Below are 17688 nucleotides of genomic sequence, written 5' to 3' on the forward strand. Positions count from 1 at the left end.
CTGTAGACGGACAATGACCCATCCCCACTTCCTGATTTTTGGCTGAATTGTTTATAAACTTGGATTGACCTCCATGCTTACAGGCTGACTTTCCTCTTTTAGGTTCCCTCGTTAAGCATCATGAAACATAACCCACTGCCAAAGTCCGAATACTACCTGTACCTGCTGCTGTCACTGGGGATTCACCTCTATTCATTTTATGAAGTCTACGTGTCGTCTAGAGGTAAAATTACATTTCAGACATAAATGATATACAGTTTATGAACCAGATCCAAACTTTAGAACTAATGGGAAGTAAATTTAAAGGGTTTTTTTTTTTTTACCATCTAACATAGAAAAAATTCAAAAAAATTTACACAACAAGATATGGCCTTACCAAAACCCTGTCTGATGACAAATGCACGTATAGCAGGATGCAGCAGGCCTCCACTAATAAAGGCAAGGGGGCAGCACAGGTGCAAACTACTGAAAAAAAAAAAAACAACCACCCCACACCTAACAAACCATGGAGGGGTTGGCTGCCTAGTAGGAAAAATGCACCTAGATAAGGCTTGCATAGGACGTCAGTCACACATATAAGTGTGATGCAAAGTGTCTGGCTTGCAACCTATTAATGACACCCATAGTATTATCAGGCGGGCTGCTCCAGCACTATAATGTGCAACACACAGTGACAGAGGCCCCAATAGACCAAGCCAACAAAAAGGGGCCCGGCTGCATCCTGCAAAAAATGATGTAAGTGCAAAAAATTACTGCATACAATGAGTACATTAAATGAGGTATTGGTTAATATTTTGGCCGAAATAGATAAAGCCTGCAAGCCAACATCAAGGCTCCTCATAATATTGCAGGTCCCTAACACTAATGTCAAAACAGCTAACATAGAAAAAATTCAAAAAAACTCACAACAAGATATGGCCTTACCAAAACCCTGTCTGATGACAAATGCACATATAGCAGGATGCAGCGGGCCTCCACTAATATATGTGTGACTGGCGGCCTATGCAAGCCTTATCTATGTGCATTTTTCTTACTAGGCAGCCAACCCCACCATGGTTTGTTAGGTGTGGGGTGGTTGTTTTTATCAGTAGTTTGCACCTGAGCTGCCCCTTGCCTTTATTAGTGGAGGTCCGCTGCATCCTGCTATATGTGCATTTGTCATCAGACAGGGTTTTGGTAAGGCCATATCTTGTTGTGTGAGTTATTTTTCTTTTACCATTAATAACAATTTACAACTACCCATAAGATAGGTAATAAATGTATGAACAGCCAGGGCACCCACTGGTCACAAGAATAAGGTTCAGTGTTCCTCTACAACTACACCCGGGATAGAAGACCCCCATTCTTCTGACTGGTGGGTGTCCCAGTATTTTGACATCCAGTGATCATACATTTATTCCCTGCACGCTAGATAGCTGATAAATGCTTTTAATTTAACATATAACCACTTTACGTGACCATAAGATAAATATTGCCTAAGCCTCTGTTCACACTGCTTTCTAAGCCATCTTCGACAGTTTTGTTGTATTTCGCAGCCGCAATAGCAAATCATACAGTTTTATTCTTGCTGTCAAATCGACGGACACCCCAATCAACCTGATCAGTACAGTTCATTGGGTGCCGTTGGGATGGGTGATATGACAGATCAGATGTGGCAAACTCCTTTTTTTTTTTTTTTTTTTTTTTTCTGATAGACCAGTCAAAACATACAGTAACACAGATTCAGTATTGACTCACAACCAGTCAGGTGTTCAGTCTATTCAGGGGGTCTCACAAGATGGACATCTCCATTTTGACCACCATGAATTGGTGTCAGCTTCTTCACAGTACATAGCATCCAAGGAAATAATCCTGAAGTGCTACTTATAGACTATGATAATTTAAAAGTCCAGCATGCTTCATTTATTTTGTCCGAACCAGGGTTTCGCCCTTCCGGCTTTGTCTAGGGTACATCCCTGGACAAAGCCAGAAGGGTGAAACCCTGGGTCGGGCAAGATACATGAACATGCTGTTTTATGAACTTTCAAATTAACCTAAATCACTGTTTTATCAGTCTATAAGTAGCACTGGAAGATTATTATTCCTCCAGCTGCTTTGTATTGAGAAGGAGCTGATGCCGATCCATGGTGCTTTAAATGGAAACATGTATGTTATGAGAACCCTGATCAGACTGTAACAACACCTTACTCTGGTTGTAAGCTGGCTCTGAATCTGTATTACCTAGTGTTTCGAGCAGTCCAGCACAATGTTTATTGTCACTTTTCTTCTAGAATTTACATGTATATTGAATGGTTTTTACTCTGTGTACTTTAATTTTTTGTGTGTGCTGATATTTACAGCAGTTTCTCTCTTCTGCAGATCATGAAGAGATCATCGAGGAAGAAGTCGGACTAGAAAGAGATATTTATTTTTGGGGTTTAAAAAAGGTATTTATTCTTGTCTTATTCGGTTTAGGATTGTGATGGCAACCCAAAACCAGAAAGAAATGTTAAACAAAAGAGGGGTAAAAAGAGATGAACACTTTCCAGACAGCACACTATGAGAAAAAGGCGTACACTCAATTAAAATGGTTAAGGCAAGGTAAAGCGGACAGTCGACAGGCGAGGTCTTGGTGCGGCCCGTAGGCCACTTTTTTCAGTCCTTCAGCTGTCTCAGTCCAGGCCGGAGAGGAACAGCCGGATGTGACCCTCGAGCCGCAGTTTGCTCTGCTCTGCCGATGAACTGTTCACATGGATTTTTTTTTTTTTGGAAGACTGATTGTCAGCCAAAAATTAAAAAGGAGACATGTCCATTGTTCAATCTGGTTTTCAAATCCCATGGATCTAAAGAACGGACACCTGAATGGGTTGGTCACAAACCATGTTTCCTCTTTGTAACCCTACAAGGGGCTCCTTTGTTGTGTCCCAGAAATGATTAAATCATCAGAAAAAAAAAAAAACAACTTTAAAAAGTTTGCAGATCCGAAAAGAAGGAAGAATATTGAAGCCGATCAGGATTGTGAGCTGTACAAAACGTTGTGGCCATTTATTATGGTCTTCATCAGATACATAAAACATCTCAAACAGCAAATATATTTTTCCCAGTTGAGCAAAATCATATTATCACTGTTGACAGCATAACATACATCAGATAGAAAGAGATTGATGGTTGAACACTTGTTGACCCAGTGATCGCCTGGAGAATGATCATTTTGCTAATGCAGCCATACACATATTGGCTCATATTGATTGTTACACTCATTCTTTCAGGCCATACATATTTAATAACACCGGGTGAAGGATGAACAATCTTTTTGGGAGCGTTCCTTCAACGGAAGGTCTTCCGTGTACTACCAACTATCAGACAAAATGTTCAAACATGTCTGACTTTAGAGATGATGACAGTGTGTAATATCTCATTGGACGAATGGGCACCTTAAAGGGGTCTCCGCCATCGGACAGATGGAACATCAAGAGGAAGTGGGAGCAGTCGCAGCCCTGACATCCTGTTGATGTGCGATTTGTCCGGGATAGTGACTCCGGACGGGGCAAAGATTCAGATTGCGAAAGGGTTGTCCTAGTAGTGGACAACTCTTAATATACTTCTCTCCTGGGGTAATAAAAAGGATCAGGAATTTTATGAATTTGTGCTGTTCGATCCTTTTCTTCAGCCGCACTACTTCTGGAAGTACAGCAGAAGACGGGTTCAAAATAAAGTGGCGGATAAGCCGGCGCTCTCCGAGCTTGCTTTTTTCATTGCCTTGCCCGCTGTTTACCTGGTACTGACAGTTTTGGTAATCGCTCCAGATGTATCAGATGTAAGTGACTTATTGCAGAGTTAGTGCTTAACCCTCCCGTACTGTACTCCGCATATGACTGGATGTCATGCACGGCCTGTCATTTCCCCCGAAGGTGGCAGATTATGAAGTTTCATTGGTTCAGCTAATTTAATTAAAGTGTCGGAACCGTCTGGGGAAGCTCGTTACACAGGTTACATGTCGGCATCGCTGTGCTAAGTAATAAGCTTTCTGGCAGAAAATGGGGGAATCAGATCCATTCTTAGGAGGCTGGAAATCAAAGCAAAGAAAAGCTAAAGTTCTGCTCTTCTCAAAGTTGTCGATGAATGCAACTTACAAATTTTTTGGACTTTAAGACACACCTAAGTTTTAGAGGAAGATAATAGAAAAAAAATTGAAGCAAAAAATGTGATCCGCGATGCACTGTTATGATGAGGGGGATCTGCTGCTGACACTATTATAGGTTAATATCCCCCAATTCTGTACTAATATCCCACATCCTGGTATATATGGCCCCCATCCAGGTATATAGATCCCCATCCAGGTATATAGATCCCCATCCAGGTATATAGATCCCCATCCAGGTATATAGATCCCCATCCAGGTATACATGGCCCCCAATTCAGGTATATAGATCCCCATCCAGGTATATAGATCCCCATCCAGGTATATAGATCCCCATCCAGGTATATAGATCCCCATCCAGGTATACATGGCCCCCAATTCAGGTATACATGGCCCCCCTTCCTGGTATACATGGCACTCCATCCTGGTGTACATGGCCCCTCCCATCCTAGTATGCAAGCCCCCCATCCTAGTGTATATATATGTCTCCCTTCCAGGTATCCATGGCCCCCCATCCTGTTGTACATGGTCCCCCATCCTTGTATACCTTCCCCCCCCCATCCAGGTATATATGGCCCCCCTATAGTGGTATATGACAATTCTACTTACTTTCCCTCCGATCCCTCGCAGCACGACGTCCTGATCTGATGGCAGACGCTGATTTCAGCATATAAGCAGGCCATGACATCACTGGTATGTGCCCTCACACACCAAGCTCAGCTGCCGGAATATTTACTGCTCTTTACACCCAATACTATGGGAGAGGAGAGCAGTGAATATTCATCTTTTTTAATAGCGGACACACTGTTAGCCGCAGCCATTGGCTCCTGCAGGTTCTGGGCGATCTTGTGTGCCTGCTATTAAAGAAAATGAATATTCACTGCTCCCCACACCCATACTCCCTCTTACCTCTCGACGCCGACTTCAGTGCATAGAGATGAGAGGGATTCTGGGCGTGGGGAGCAGTGAATATACAAGTTAGCTGCAGCAGCCGGCTCCTGCCTTCTGTAACCCGCTCCTCCCCCGCAGCCGTCCCACCCCCCCAATCCACAGCCAGACTAAGACCAGATGAGGTACATCCAAACTATAAGACGCACCCCCCACTTTGCTCCAAAATTTTCCAATAAATACGGTTCTAATGCACTGTGTGATGCAAGTATTCACCTGTTACCAGCTTTTTCTGCTGTCTGGGAAAATCTGTAACAAACTCTCTATTTCAGCCCGGCAATGCATTAACGAGCGCCTATTGACTAAATAACAAGTCGTTCCGCACTCATTAACTACACTGTTAGTAGAATCAAGCGGACAGTGATGGACACAGAACAGTCGCGATATCATTGTCCCGTCCCCTGTAGGGATTCACTCTCAAGTAGGCATTAGGTAGCGTTCACACAGGCCAGTGTGGTTTGGTCCAAACAAGTGCAGTTTTATTGCTTTCATAAAACTCCAAAGGATTCAAAGCCAGCGTCTTCTGGGCACAAAGGTATCACAGCAAATAAACAGTTAATTCAGCAGGCACATATTTGTCATTGCGGGCTCACCCGAACAGAGTAGTGTCCTTTATCCCAGAGCAAATTTTATACACACAAGAGGCACGATCCCACCAGTCTTGTTATCACCTTCAGCCTGAGCTCCATCAGCTCCCAACACCAAACAGAAGTGTTCAACTCCAGATACAGTTCACACTGAACAGGCTGCAGCTTCCACCTATTACTCTATAGCTCCAACACACAGACTGCTCAGCTTTCCTACCTGGCCCGTGCAGTGTCCATTCAAAGAAAGACTTTGGCTTGTCTTTCTCCCAGCTACAGCTCACGTTTTGGCTGGTGACTCACCAGCTTCAACACACTACAATTTGCTCAACATCCAGCAGACTGACAAAGGGTGAACCTATTTCCTGGTTTTTCGTTAAAAATAACCAGGTGCATCTAATTAAGACCCTTAGGGCTAGGACATAACCCAGTCTTAGCTGGCTTTGCTACAACACATACAATGTCAAGTTATCAACGGTACGTAATGTGCTGCCGAGAACGATGATTTTTTTTTTACCTAACCAAAGAGATCCAACCATCCGACAAAAGATTGTTTAATTTGTTCATCAGATGACTGTCAGTGTGTTTACTCAGATGGGAGCGAGCATTCCATTATTTAATGCACCATTGTCTATTCACTTTTAACAAATACCATTAATCTTAATAATTGCCGCCTCTGCTTCTCTGTACAGGACGTCTCCGACTTTGAGTGGAACTTCTGGATGGAATGGGCTCGATCGCAACTTTTTTGGCTTATGCTGGGACATGCGCTGCTGTCACAATTTGGCAGAAGTTTCCTCAGGAAGGTAGGTAATTTTACGTAACCATTTATATAGGGGACACATGCGTATCTAAGTCGGGGTATCTACAAGCCCTGTTCTCACAGACCGAAGCTCCAGTACATTGTGATAAACAACTGAACATCGTACTTTAGGGATTATCCGAATACACAGACCTGCAGATGGGGTGGTCGGCACTCCCGACAAATCACGTCCATGTGCCGAAAATGGCCACACTTAGCATAAACCTTCATTATTATTCCACCCTCTACCATACAGTGCGATGACTTGACGCTTTACAATAGCCGGGATCAACTTTTGACCACAATATTTAAATAAGTGATATCTAATCAAAAAAGTCAAATCAATTTAACTAAAAGGAAATGTCTTGTCAGGAAATGCCCTAATCATTAAATCAGATATTAATACATATGGTGCGCTGTGACATCACCTGTTGTAAGTGGTGGATCCTCTATTATCTACTGTATATAGAGGTGTTATCAGTCATTGTACAGGAGGAGGAGGTGAGCTGTGACATCACCTATTGTGAGTGCTGGATCCTGTGTTATCTACTGTATATAGAGGTGTTATTGTAAAGGAGGAGGAGGTGAGCTGTGACATCACCTATTGTGAGTGCTGGATCCTGTGTTATCTACTGTATATAGAGGTGTTATTGTAAAGGAGGAGGAGGTGAGCTGTGACATCACCTATTGTGAGTGCTGGATCCTGTGTTATCTACTGTATATAGAGGTGTTATTGTAAAGGAGGAGGAGGTGAGCTGTGACATCACCTATTGTGAATGGTGGATCCTGTATTATCTACTGTATATAGAGGTGTTATTGTACAGGAGGGGGAGGTGAGCTGTGACATCACCTATTGTGAATGGTGGATCCTGTATTATCTACTGTATATAGAGGTGTTATCAGTCATTGTAAAGGAGGAGGAGGTGAGCTGTGACATCACCTATTGTGAGTGGTGAATCCTGTGTTATCTACAGTATATAGAGGTGTTATCAGTCATTGTAAAGAAGGAGGAGGTGAGCTGTGACATCACCTATTGTGAGTGGTGAATCCTGTGTTATCTACAGTATATAGAGGTGTGATCAGTCATTATACTTTATAGGAGGATGGGGAGGTGAGCTGTGATATCACCTGTTGTGAATAGTGGGTCCTCTGTTATCTACAGTATATAGAGGTGTTATCAGTCATCATACAGGAGGATGAGGAGATGAGCTGTGATATCACCTGTTGTGAATGGTAGATCCTGTGTTATCTACTGTATATAGAGGTGCTATCAGTCATCGTACAGGAGGCGGAGGAGGTGAGCTGTAATATCACCACATATTGTGAATGGTGGAGCCTATGTTATCTATTATGTATAGAGGTGTTACATTTATTTCTAATTCCATCTATGATGATAATGAGATTGCTGATAAGTCTTCTGTTCAAAACATAAAATGGTGTCTAGTATAAAGCATAGCAGCCAGTGTGAAACACTTAAAAAAAAAAAAAAAAAAAAAAAAAAATAATTTAAAGTTAAAACTTAATGCAAATGTATTTTTTTTTCATACATCAATATTTACATAATTAATTTGCATTTTATTGCATGAAATAAGTATTTGATATAATAGAACTTAATATTTGGTCCAGAAACCTTTGTTTGCAATTACAGAGGTCGGACGTTTCCTGTAATTCTTGACCAGGTTTGCACACACTGCAGCAGGGATTATGGCCCACTCCTCCATACAGATCCTCTCCAGATCTCTCAGGCTATGTGCACACGGTGCGGATTCTGCTGCGGATCCGCAGCGTTTCAGGCTCTGCGGGTCCGCAGCAGATTTAGCTGCGTTGTACAGTACCATTGTTTTCAATGGTAAACTGAAAAACGCTGTGCACATGCTGCAGATTTTTCCACACGGATTTGCTGCGTGTTACAATCCGCAGCATGTCAATTCTTTGTGCGGATTCCTTCTCCATTATGAGGTGTGAATCCGCAGGTAAACCGCAGGACTTTTGTCCTGCAGATTTACCTGCGGATTTTTCAACAAAATCCGCACAACTTAAAAACTACGTGTGCACATAGCCTCAGGTTTCGGGGCTGTCGCCGGGCAACGTTGAGTTTCAGCTCCCTCCAAAGATTTTCTATTGGGTTCCGGTCTGGAGACTGGTAGGACCACTCCAGGACCTTGAAATACTTCTTACGGAGCCATTAATAAGCTTGTTAATAGACCGGGTTTATATCTAACGAGGAACTGGTGGCAGCATACTATTCTGGTTCTATTGGGGAATCCTGGCAGTGACGGATCAGAGGTGTGTGTGTGTGTGTGTATAATGTATATATGTGTGTGTGTATATATATATATATATATATATATATATACAGTGGGGCAAAAAAGTATTTAGTCAGTCAGCAATAGTGCAAGTTCCACCACTTAAAAAGATGAGAGGCGTCTGTAATTTACATCATAGGTAGACCTCAACTATGGGAGACAAACTGAGAAAAAAAATCCAGAAAATCACATTGTCTGTTTTTTTTTCATTTTATTTGCATATTATGGTGGAAAATAAGTATTTGGTCAGAAACAAGCAATCAAGATTTCTGGCTCTCACAGACCTGTAACTTCTTCTTTAAGAGTCTCCTCTTTCCTCCACTCATTACCTGTAGTAATGGCACCTGTTTAAACTTGTTATCAGTATAAAAAGTCACCTGTGCACACCCTCAAACAGTCTGACTCCAAACTCCACTATGGTGAAGACCAAAGAGCTGTCAAAGGACACCAGAAACAAAATTGTAGCCCTGCACCAGGCTGGGAAGACTGAATCTGCAATAGCCAACCAGCTTGGAGTGAAGAAATCAACTGTGGGAGCAATAATTAGAAAATGGAAGACATACAAGACCACTGATAATCTCCGTCAATCTGGTGCTCCACGCAAAATCCCACCCCGTGGGGTCAGAATGATCACAAGAACGGTGAGCAAAAATCCCAGAACCACGCGGGGGGACCTAGTGAATGAACTGCAGAGAGCTGGGACCAATGTAACAAGGCCTACCATAAGTAACACACTACGCCACCATGGACTCAGATCCTGCAGTGCCAGACGTGTCCCACTGCTTAAGCCTGTACATGTCCGGGCCCGTCTGAAGTTTGCTAGAGAGCATTTGGATGATCCAGAGGAGTTTTGGGAGAATGTCCTATGGTCTGATGAAACCAAACTGGAACTGTTTGGTAGAAACACAACTTGTCATGTTTGGAGGAAAAAGAATACTGAGTTGCATCCATCAAACACCATACCTACTGTAAAGCATGGTGGTGGAAACATCATGCTTTGGGGCTGTTTCTCTGCAAAGGGGCCAGGATGACAGATCCGGGTACATGAAAGAATGAATGGGGCCATGTATCGTGAGATTTTGAGTGCAAACCTCCTTCCATCAGCAAGGGCATTGAAGATGAAACGTGGCTGGGTCTTTCAACATGACAATGATCCAAAGCACACCGCCAGGGCAACGAAGGAGTGGCTTCGTAAGAAGCATTTCAAGGTCCTGGAGTGGCCTAGCCAGTCTCCAGATCTCAACCCTATAGAAAACCTTTGGAGGGAGTTGAAAGTCCGTGTTGCCAAGCGAAAAGCCAAAAACATCACTGCTCTAGAGGAGATCTGCATGGAGGAATGGGCCAACATACCAACAACAGTGTGTGGCAACCTTGTGAAGACTTACAGAAAACGTTTGACCTCTGTCATTGCCAACAAAGGATATATCACAAAGTATTGAGATGAAATTTTGTTTCTGACCAAATACTTATTTTCCACCATAATATGCAAATAAAATGAAAAAAAAACAGACAATGTGATTTTCTGGATTTTTTTTTCTCAATTTGTCTCCCATAGTTGAGGTCTACCTATGATGTAAATTACAGACGCCACTCATCTTTTTAAGTGGTGGAACTTGCACTATTGCTGACTGACTAAATACTTTTTTGCCCCACTGTATGTGTGTATATATATATATATATATATATATATATATATATATTTATTCCCGGCCTGGGACTGGTGATATATATACCGCCATCACTGCAGAGTGACTCGATAACCAGTACGTAACAGGGCAGCCTCTCCGGCGACTACTTATCCTACGTGCAGTTCCCTGACTGACCTGAGATTAAGGGGGGCGCCAGAGAGCTGTGACTGTGTAAGCTCCGTCAAAGATTGGTGACGACAGGAGGCTATCTGTATCCCCCAGCTCTCGCTCGTCACAGCCATGGTGGAGGGGTTGGAGTGTGATTGAGTGTGTGGACAGGTGTCTGTTATACAGGTAACGAGATCAAACAGGTGCAATTAATCCAGGTAATGAGGGCAGAGTAGGAGGGCTTCTTAAAGAAAAACTAAAAGGTCTGTGAGAGCCAGAATTCTTGCCGGTTGGTAGGGGATCAAATACTTATTTCATGCAATAAAATGCAAATTAATTATTTAAAAATCATAGAATAGGATTTTTATTTTTAGATTCTGTCTCTCACAGGTGAAGTGTACCTACGATAAAATTTACAGACCTCTCCATTCTTTGTAGGTGGGAAAACTTGAAAAATCGTCAGTCAATCAAATGCTTACTTTCCCCACTGTATATGATGCTGCTATTAGGGAATATTCTGCACTTCATGGCGGGTCGTCAACTCTCCTGCTCTAAGAATTTCCCAATTGTGTAGTAACCAGATTAAGGATAAGTGTATAAATGCAGGTTCATCAATAAAACACTGCACTGTAAAAGCATTTTTACAGCCTGTAGCGTTTCACTGCAGGAGAAGAACACTTATACAATTCCCACTTTCTCGCCTTTTACTCGTAGCCCCTTGCTGGTAATATGATTGTCAGCGACTTTCTTGGAAGCGGATATGACACTGATCTGGAAATCACAGTCGTTGCTTGATGAAAACTTAGTGTATCCTACATCACTTACCAGGAGCGGTCTGTCGGTTCTGAATATCTACATGACATGAATCCAGTTACAATGATGTATAATAATAGTATCACTGATAGGTTATTTTTCACCTGCCCTACCTATGTGTATAATCATGCAGGTTGCATGATAAAGGAAATTAAAGGGGTTGTCTCAATTACTGTAACTTGCTCCAAAAATGGAGTTAAGTACCTTGTAAAAATCCCTGTGCTCCCCTGATGAAGCCGCTCTTTTCTGTTTTGTGCTGCGTCGCTCCATTACAGAGATGTTCAGATTTATTTCTTCTGAAGTACAATATGTGAAATTTCTGCTTGCAGACCAATTGGGTGTTTTTTCTATGGTGGCTTGCGCTTTCACCCCTCCCTTCCATCACAGCTTGGCAGCATCTGAGACAGACTGCTACATCAGCTGCTGAGCTGTGATTGACAGCGCCTGGAACGGAGAAGAAGCACCTAGTTGGACTGCAAGCAGAAATTTCACATATTCTACTCCAGACGAAATAAATGTCAATATCTCTACAATGGAGCGACGCAGCACAAAACGGAGAAGGGCGACAGGATCAGGGAAGCACAGGGATTTTTGCATTCCGATTTTTGAGCAAGTGAGAGATTCTTTCCAATTGTAACTATTTTTAAATGTTCTTGTAAAAATAAACAACATTGCAAATTTTACCTTTTATTAAAAATACTCTTGATTTTTAAGAATGGACGGACTTTTCATTTTATAGTTTACTGCTCATTGTCTAAGATACCGGCCACCTTTACAGTCTATCAGTGGTGGTCGGTTTCCTAGAGAAGGTGGTCACAATTGTAAACTATTTGCTAGAGCTGCCTAGATCACTGTCTCCATCCAGCTTCAGTTTCCCTGCGCTCCTCCGATACTGCAGAGGTTTGGTATCAGTATCAAACTATTCGTGCCGGCCATGCTACTGGCCTCACCTGTCAATCTTCAGGAGCGTACTCTATCCCCACTGCAAGCAGAAACCCGGGAGGCAGAGGAGCATTGCACTCCTGAAGAAAGAAGATGAGTGAACCCCCTTTAAACCCCTGAATCAGATGTTTCCCCGTTTGCATCATGTACTTACCCCCACAACGTCAATCATCATTGTCATTGTGGCATTTCTCTTTCTCACCTACGTTTGGATTCATAGTCACAGGACATTTTTTAACCCCCACTGTTCTACTTTTAAGGACGCCATAAATGATCAGACATATCCCCCTACAGTGCCCTCTTTACTTTTTTTGTGGTCTGCCTTGCCCTTTGAAAATTAAGCCATATGGTACAAGGGTCATGAAGCTGTTCACATGACCCATCTTGACCGGCTTCCCGAAAGGGCACACTGTGTCTAGCACACATTACTCTCCCACTTGTGGCCACCTCATTGAAGATTTAGATTGCCAGTAAGTTTTGGTGAGATAACGCTTGATGGTGAACTCACCATTAGATTTACAAACTCGTCTTTCATTCCAATATTTTTGTTTTACTTTGTTCTATTCAGTTCCTTTCTTTAGCATAGAGTAGACTTTAGTCATATTTCCTTGGCATTAATTATCTGGATACTCTGTGGAGAGATGTTTTATGCTCTGCGTGCTTACCTATGGTCACCCAGTGGTTATGATGTGGATTGCAACCTATCAAGATGTTGTTCATTAGTCCTGGCTCCAGCGCTGGATGTTGCGTCTTCCTTCTGCCTTGACTGGCTCCTTCTGCGCATTGGGTTATCATGTGATACCACTTCACTTGGCCTTTAAGGCCTACTCGGGTGGTATAGCAAAGCCTGAGTATTCAGGTATTTGGCATCTTTTCCATTTCTTTGAACTGCTTCGATTTTTATCCCTAGAAATACTTTATCAATCCAGCTCTGCTACACTGCTGGTTACTCTGCTACACTGGTGGTCTGATCTACTTGGAATTTTTCTGAACTGGGTACACTGCTAAACCACTGTCATTTGCAACTTGAACTCTGTAACAAACATCGCTCTGCTCTATGACTCGGTCAGCTCTACTGTACCATTTCCAGCTGTACATTGGGCTCTGTTGCAAACTTAGCTCTGCTACATTGCCGATTCATCGCTGCCATTTCTCTTTCATCTCATTGGGGGACACAGGAACCGTGGGTGTGTGCTGCTGTCACTAGGAGGTTGACACTATGCCATGAAAAAAATGTTAACTCCGCCTCCGCAGTATTACACCCCTCCGACCGACTGTAGGACAATCAGTTTTGCTTAGTGTCAGCAGGAGGTGGACAGGGGTCTCTCGCAGACCCATGCCTACCTTAATGTGCGTCGTTCCTTTTCAGGTATGGAGGGATACAGAGTAGATCTGCTACATCTGTATTCCCACACCGGGATTATGCTTACGGTGTGTACTGCCACACTGTATCCTCATGAATCCCACGGGCAGGACCCTAACCCCTAACACAGGACTCGTGTTCAGGTGGCCGCTCCTGGTCCTGACCTTCGTCTCCCATCACTCGCCCACCAGTGCCTGATGATCGAGTGAGACGCCCTGCAGAAACCTGCACGTCCCCATTTTTCAGGGACGTCAAAGGTTTCTTCGTTTTGCTGTCCAAAAGCAGCATTTCCAGTTTGTGGCCCTGCCATTTGGGCTGGCAACAGCCCCCAGAATTTTTACAAATATTATGGCAGCGATGGTAGCTATATTAAGGGTCAGATGCATAATATTAGTACCATATCTCGACGATATTCTCATCAAAGCGCCCTCCTTCGCTCAGGCCCAGGAAAGCCTAGCAGTGGTTTTAAACACGCTGTCCCGGTTTGGTTGGATCGTAAACAGGGAGAAATCTCACCTAACACCAACACAACGCCTAGAATTCTTAGGGATGATAATCGACACCCGCCGCTCGAGGGTCTTTCTCCCAGAAAGAAAGTGGATTACCCGCCAGCAGGGAATTCGCTTTCTGTTAAAATTCCGGCTTCTATCCTTTTGTGCTGCCATGAGAGTCCTGGGGAGGATGGTGGCAGCCTCAGAGGCAATACCCTTTGCCCTGTTCCGTTCTAGGATACTGCAAAGGAACATCTACCTTCAGTGGGACAGGTCCATCTCTTCGCTGGATCGCCCCTTCCTCCCTTCCATTCAAACCAGGGAGTCCCTCAAGTGGTGGCTGACCTCCCCCCTCGTTCATCTGGGACGGCCTTTTCCCCCTGTCCACTGGCAGGTGGTAACTACAGATGCCAGTCTCCTGGGCTGGGGTGCGGTATTCCGTCACCTGGCGGTCCAGGGACGACGGTCAAGGCGAGAATCCTCACTATCAATCAACATTCTAGAACTGAGGGTGGTCTTTCTAGCACTCCTACATTGGGAAAGATACCTCAACAACCAGCCAGTCCGGATTCAAACGGACAATGCCACAGCGGTAGCATACATCAATCACCGAGGGGGAACCAGGAGTCCCCGGGAACTGGCCGAGGTATCTAGAATCTTCAACTGGGCGGAAACCGCGATTCCGGCAATTTCGGCAGTCTACATTCCCGGCACAGACAACACAGCCGCCGACTCAGTTGGGAGGGGCTCGCGGCAGGAGAATGGTCCTTACATCAGGACGTGTTCCGTCAGATATGCCGGCTATGGGGGACTCCAGACGTGGACCTTCTGGCGACAGAACAGAAGGGTCCAACAGTTTGTCTCAAGATACCGCGATCCTCTAGCAATAGGGGTCGACGCGCTAGTCATTCCCTGGACACAGTTCAGACTCCCTTACCTGTTCCCTCCCCTTCCTCTCCTGCCCAGACTGCTAAAGAAGATCAAGGCGGAAGGGGTGCCGGTCATATTGATCGCCCCCTCCTGGCCCAGGAGGGCCTGGTTCGCAGTAATTATCAATCTTCTCGCAGGCACCCCCTGGAGACTCCCCGACAGACTCCTGGCTCAGGGGCCGTTTTACCACCCGAACTCTCGGTTGCTCAATTTGACGGCGTGGCCGTTGAAACCACAATACTGAGAGCAGCGGGATTTTCGGACCGAGTCATTAATACAATGATCCAGGCTAGGAAGCCATCCTCTTCCAGGGTCTATTATCAAGCCTGGAAGGCCTATTTTGGCTGGTGTGAGTCTAATCACATCACACCTATGCCCTGTTCCCTACCATCTGTCCTAGTTTTTCTCCAGGCAGAGTTAGATGCCGGTCTGGCCCTAAGTTCCTTGAAATGTCAGGTATCTGCTCTCTCTATTCTTTTTCAAAGAAATTTGGCCTCCCGCTTACAGGTTAAGACCTTTCTGCAGGGGGTGGCACATGCAGCCGCTCCTTACAGATCCCCAGAGGCTCCATGGGATCTTAACTTGGTCTTGGAAGCCTTGACAGATTCACCCTTTGAACCCCTCCAGGAAGCTCCCATGTTTTTGTTGTCCTGGAAGGTGGTATTTCTCGTAGCCATCACCTCTATTACGCGGGTTTCAGAATTAGAGGCATTGTCCTGTCGCCCTCCATTCTTAATTGTGCACCAGGACAAGGTTGTTTTGCGGCCTCCTATCTTTCTTCCCAAGGTGGTATCGGTCTTCCACCTGAACGAGGATATAATCCTTCCGTCATTTTGTCCCGCTCCAACCCATCCTCTGGAGCGTTCTTTGAATAAGCTAGACCTGGTCAGGACGATAAGGGTCTACCTGGCCAGGACCGCTCCCTTCAGGAAGGCAGACTCGCTCTTTGTTATCCCCAATGGGGTGAGAAGAGGCCTGCCGGCCTCTAAGGCAACAATTGCCCGCTGGATCAGAATGGCAAGGTTCTATAATGGCAATGCTTCAGTGGACGCCAGCCTAGGCAGAAGAATTTTGCAGGCGGCAGTGGTGAGTTCTCCGACCTGAAGAAAGTTTGTCTTCTCCCACCCCAGGGACTGCTTTTGGACGTCCCACGGTTCCTGTGTCCCCCAATGAGACGAAAGAGAAAACAGGATTTTGGTTGCTTACCGTAAAATCTGTTTCTCAGTCTTCATTGGGGGACACAGCGCCCTCCCATGATTTTGTTACTTGTAATGAATATATGAAGACTTACATAATGTCTCCTCCTACTGCTTTTTCACTAACTGATTGTCCTACAGCCGGTCGGAGGGGTGTATACTGCGGAGGCAACATTTTTTTCATGGCATAGTGTCAACCTCCTAGTGACAGCAGCACACACCCACGGTTCCTGTGTCCCCCAATGAAGACTCTGAGAAACAGATTTTACAGTAAGCAACCAAAATCCTGTTATTGTTGTGAGATTCATCTCTGCTCCCGCGGTTCTTCATCACTCGGCTTCCTTGGGGACTACAACTCTTTCATGCCTGTTGGCATTTTCCCAAGTCTGCTGCAATGGGTTTCGTGAATCCATTTGCTCCTCTTGCAGCCATTAAGCTACCACAGCTTCTATTGGATATGTGATACTTATTGATTGAGGGTCTGACCTCTGGGACCTGCATCGATTGGCAGAATGAGGCTCTTTTGTCCCTGTTAGAATGGGATGGGTGGTAGACGTTTCCCGTTCTTCCGATCGGTGCAGATCTCAGCAGTCGCACCTCCAACAATCAATAAGTTATCCCCTATCTCGTGATAACCTATTTTCCCCGGAGAACCTCCTTTAAGGCTAGTTTCACACTAGCGTTCTTGGGCGCAGCGCCGCTGCTAAGCCCCGCCCCCGGCCGCGCCCCCTCCGGTCAGTTCCTCCTCTGATCGCATGAGGTTGCATGTGATCAGCGTATCCTATATTTAGCGTTGGGTACGCTGACCGTGCGCTGGTATGACTTTGCTAGCGCTGCGCCCAGCGCACAAAAACGCGTTGTGTTGCATTTTTGTGCTATGGGCGCAGTGCCAAAAGGGCGCAGCGCTAGCAAAATCATGTCAGCGCACGATCAGCGTATCCAACGCTAAATATAGGATACGCTGATCGCGTGCAGCCTCATGCGATCAGAGGAGGAACTGACCGGAGGGGGCGCGACCGGGGACGGGGCTTAGCGGCGGCCCTGCGCCCAAGAACGCTAGTGTGAAACTAGCCTAAGAGCTTTGCAACAGGAAAAATATTGCCGACACAGCACAAATTACGTGTCACAACGCTCCTGATAAATTCATAAGTAGGGTTTACACTTGACAGACCATCACCTGCCAGATCTCATTGTTATAGAAGTGTGAGAGCTGGGTCCCCATTGACTGCCACAATGAAAGCGTCTCTCATGTTCTTCCAAGCTTCGCTGCCCTTCATATATTAAATCAGAGCTCTTTGGATCTTCAAGCCTAGTGTTGACAGCGCTGCCGTAGATCCCAACCAAGGATATCGTCTGATTGCTCCTTATGGCATTTTAAATTCTAGATAACTCCGAGA

The 17688-nt window shown here is 44.8% G+C and overlaps 1 protein-coding gene across 5 annotated transcripts in view; it reads left to right on the top strand.

The window, feature by feature from the left end:
* Positions 1-17688, top strand: part of HHAT (hedgehog acyltransferase) — a 355681-nt gene that overhangs the window by 24132 nt on the left and 313861 nt on the right. For all 5 annotated transcript variants that reach the window (XM_073553400.1, XM_073553397.1, XM_073553399.1 and 2 more), the window contains exons 2-4: positions 103-223; positions 2359-2426; positions 6345-6458. In XM_073553400.1, coding sequence (XP_073409501.1) covers positions 121-223; positions 2359-2426; positions 6345-6458 — 285 coding nt within the window. In that variant the 5' untranslated portion in view covers positions 103-120. The remainder of the gene's footprint in view (positions 1-102; positions 224-2358; positions 2427-6344; positions 6459-17688) is intronic.

This window comes from Dendrobates tinctorius, unplaced genomic scaffold (genome assembly GCF_039654945.1).
Source record: "Dendrobates tinctorius isolate UK_male_01 unplaced genomic scaffold, ASM3965494v1 ptg000201l, whole genome shotgun sequence".
Classification (NCBI taxonomy): Eukaryota; Metazoa; Chordata; class Amphibia; order Anura; family Dendrobatidae; genus Dendrobates; species Dendrobates tinctorius.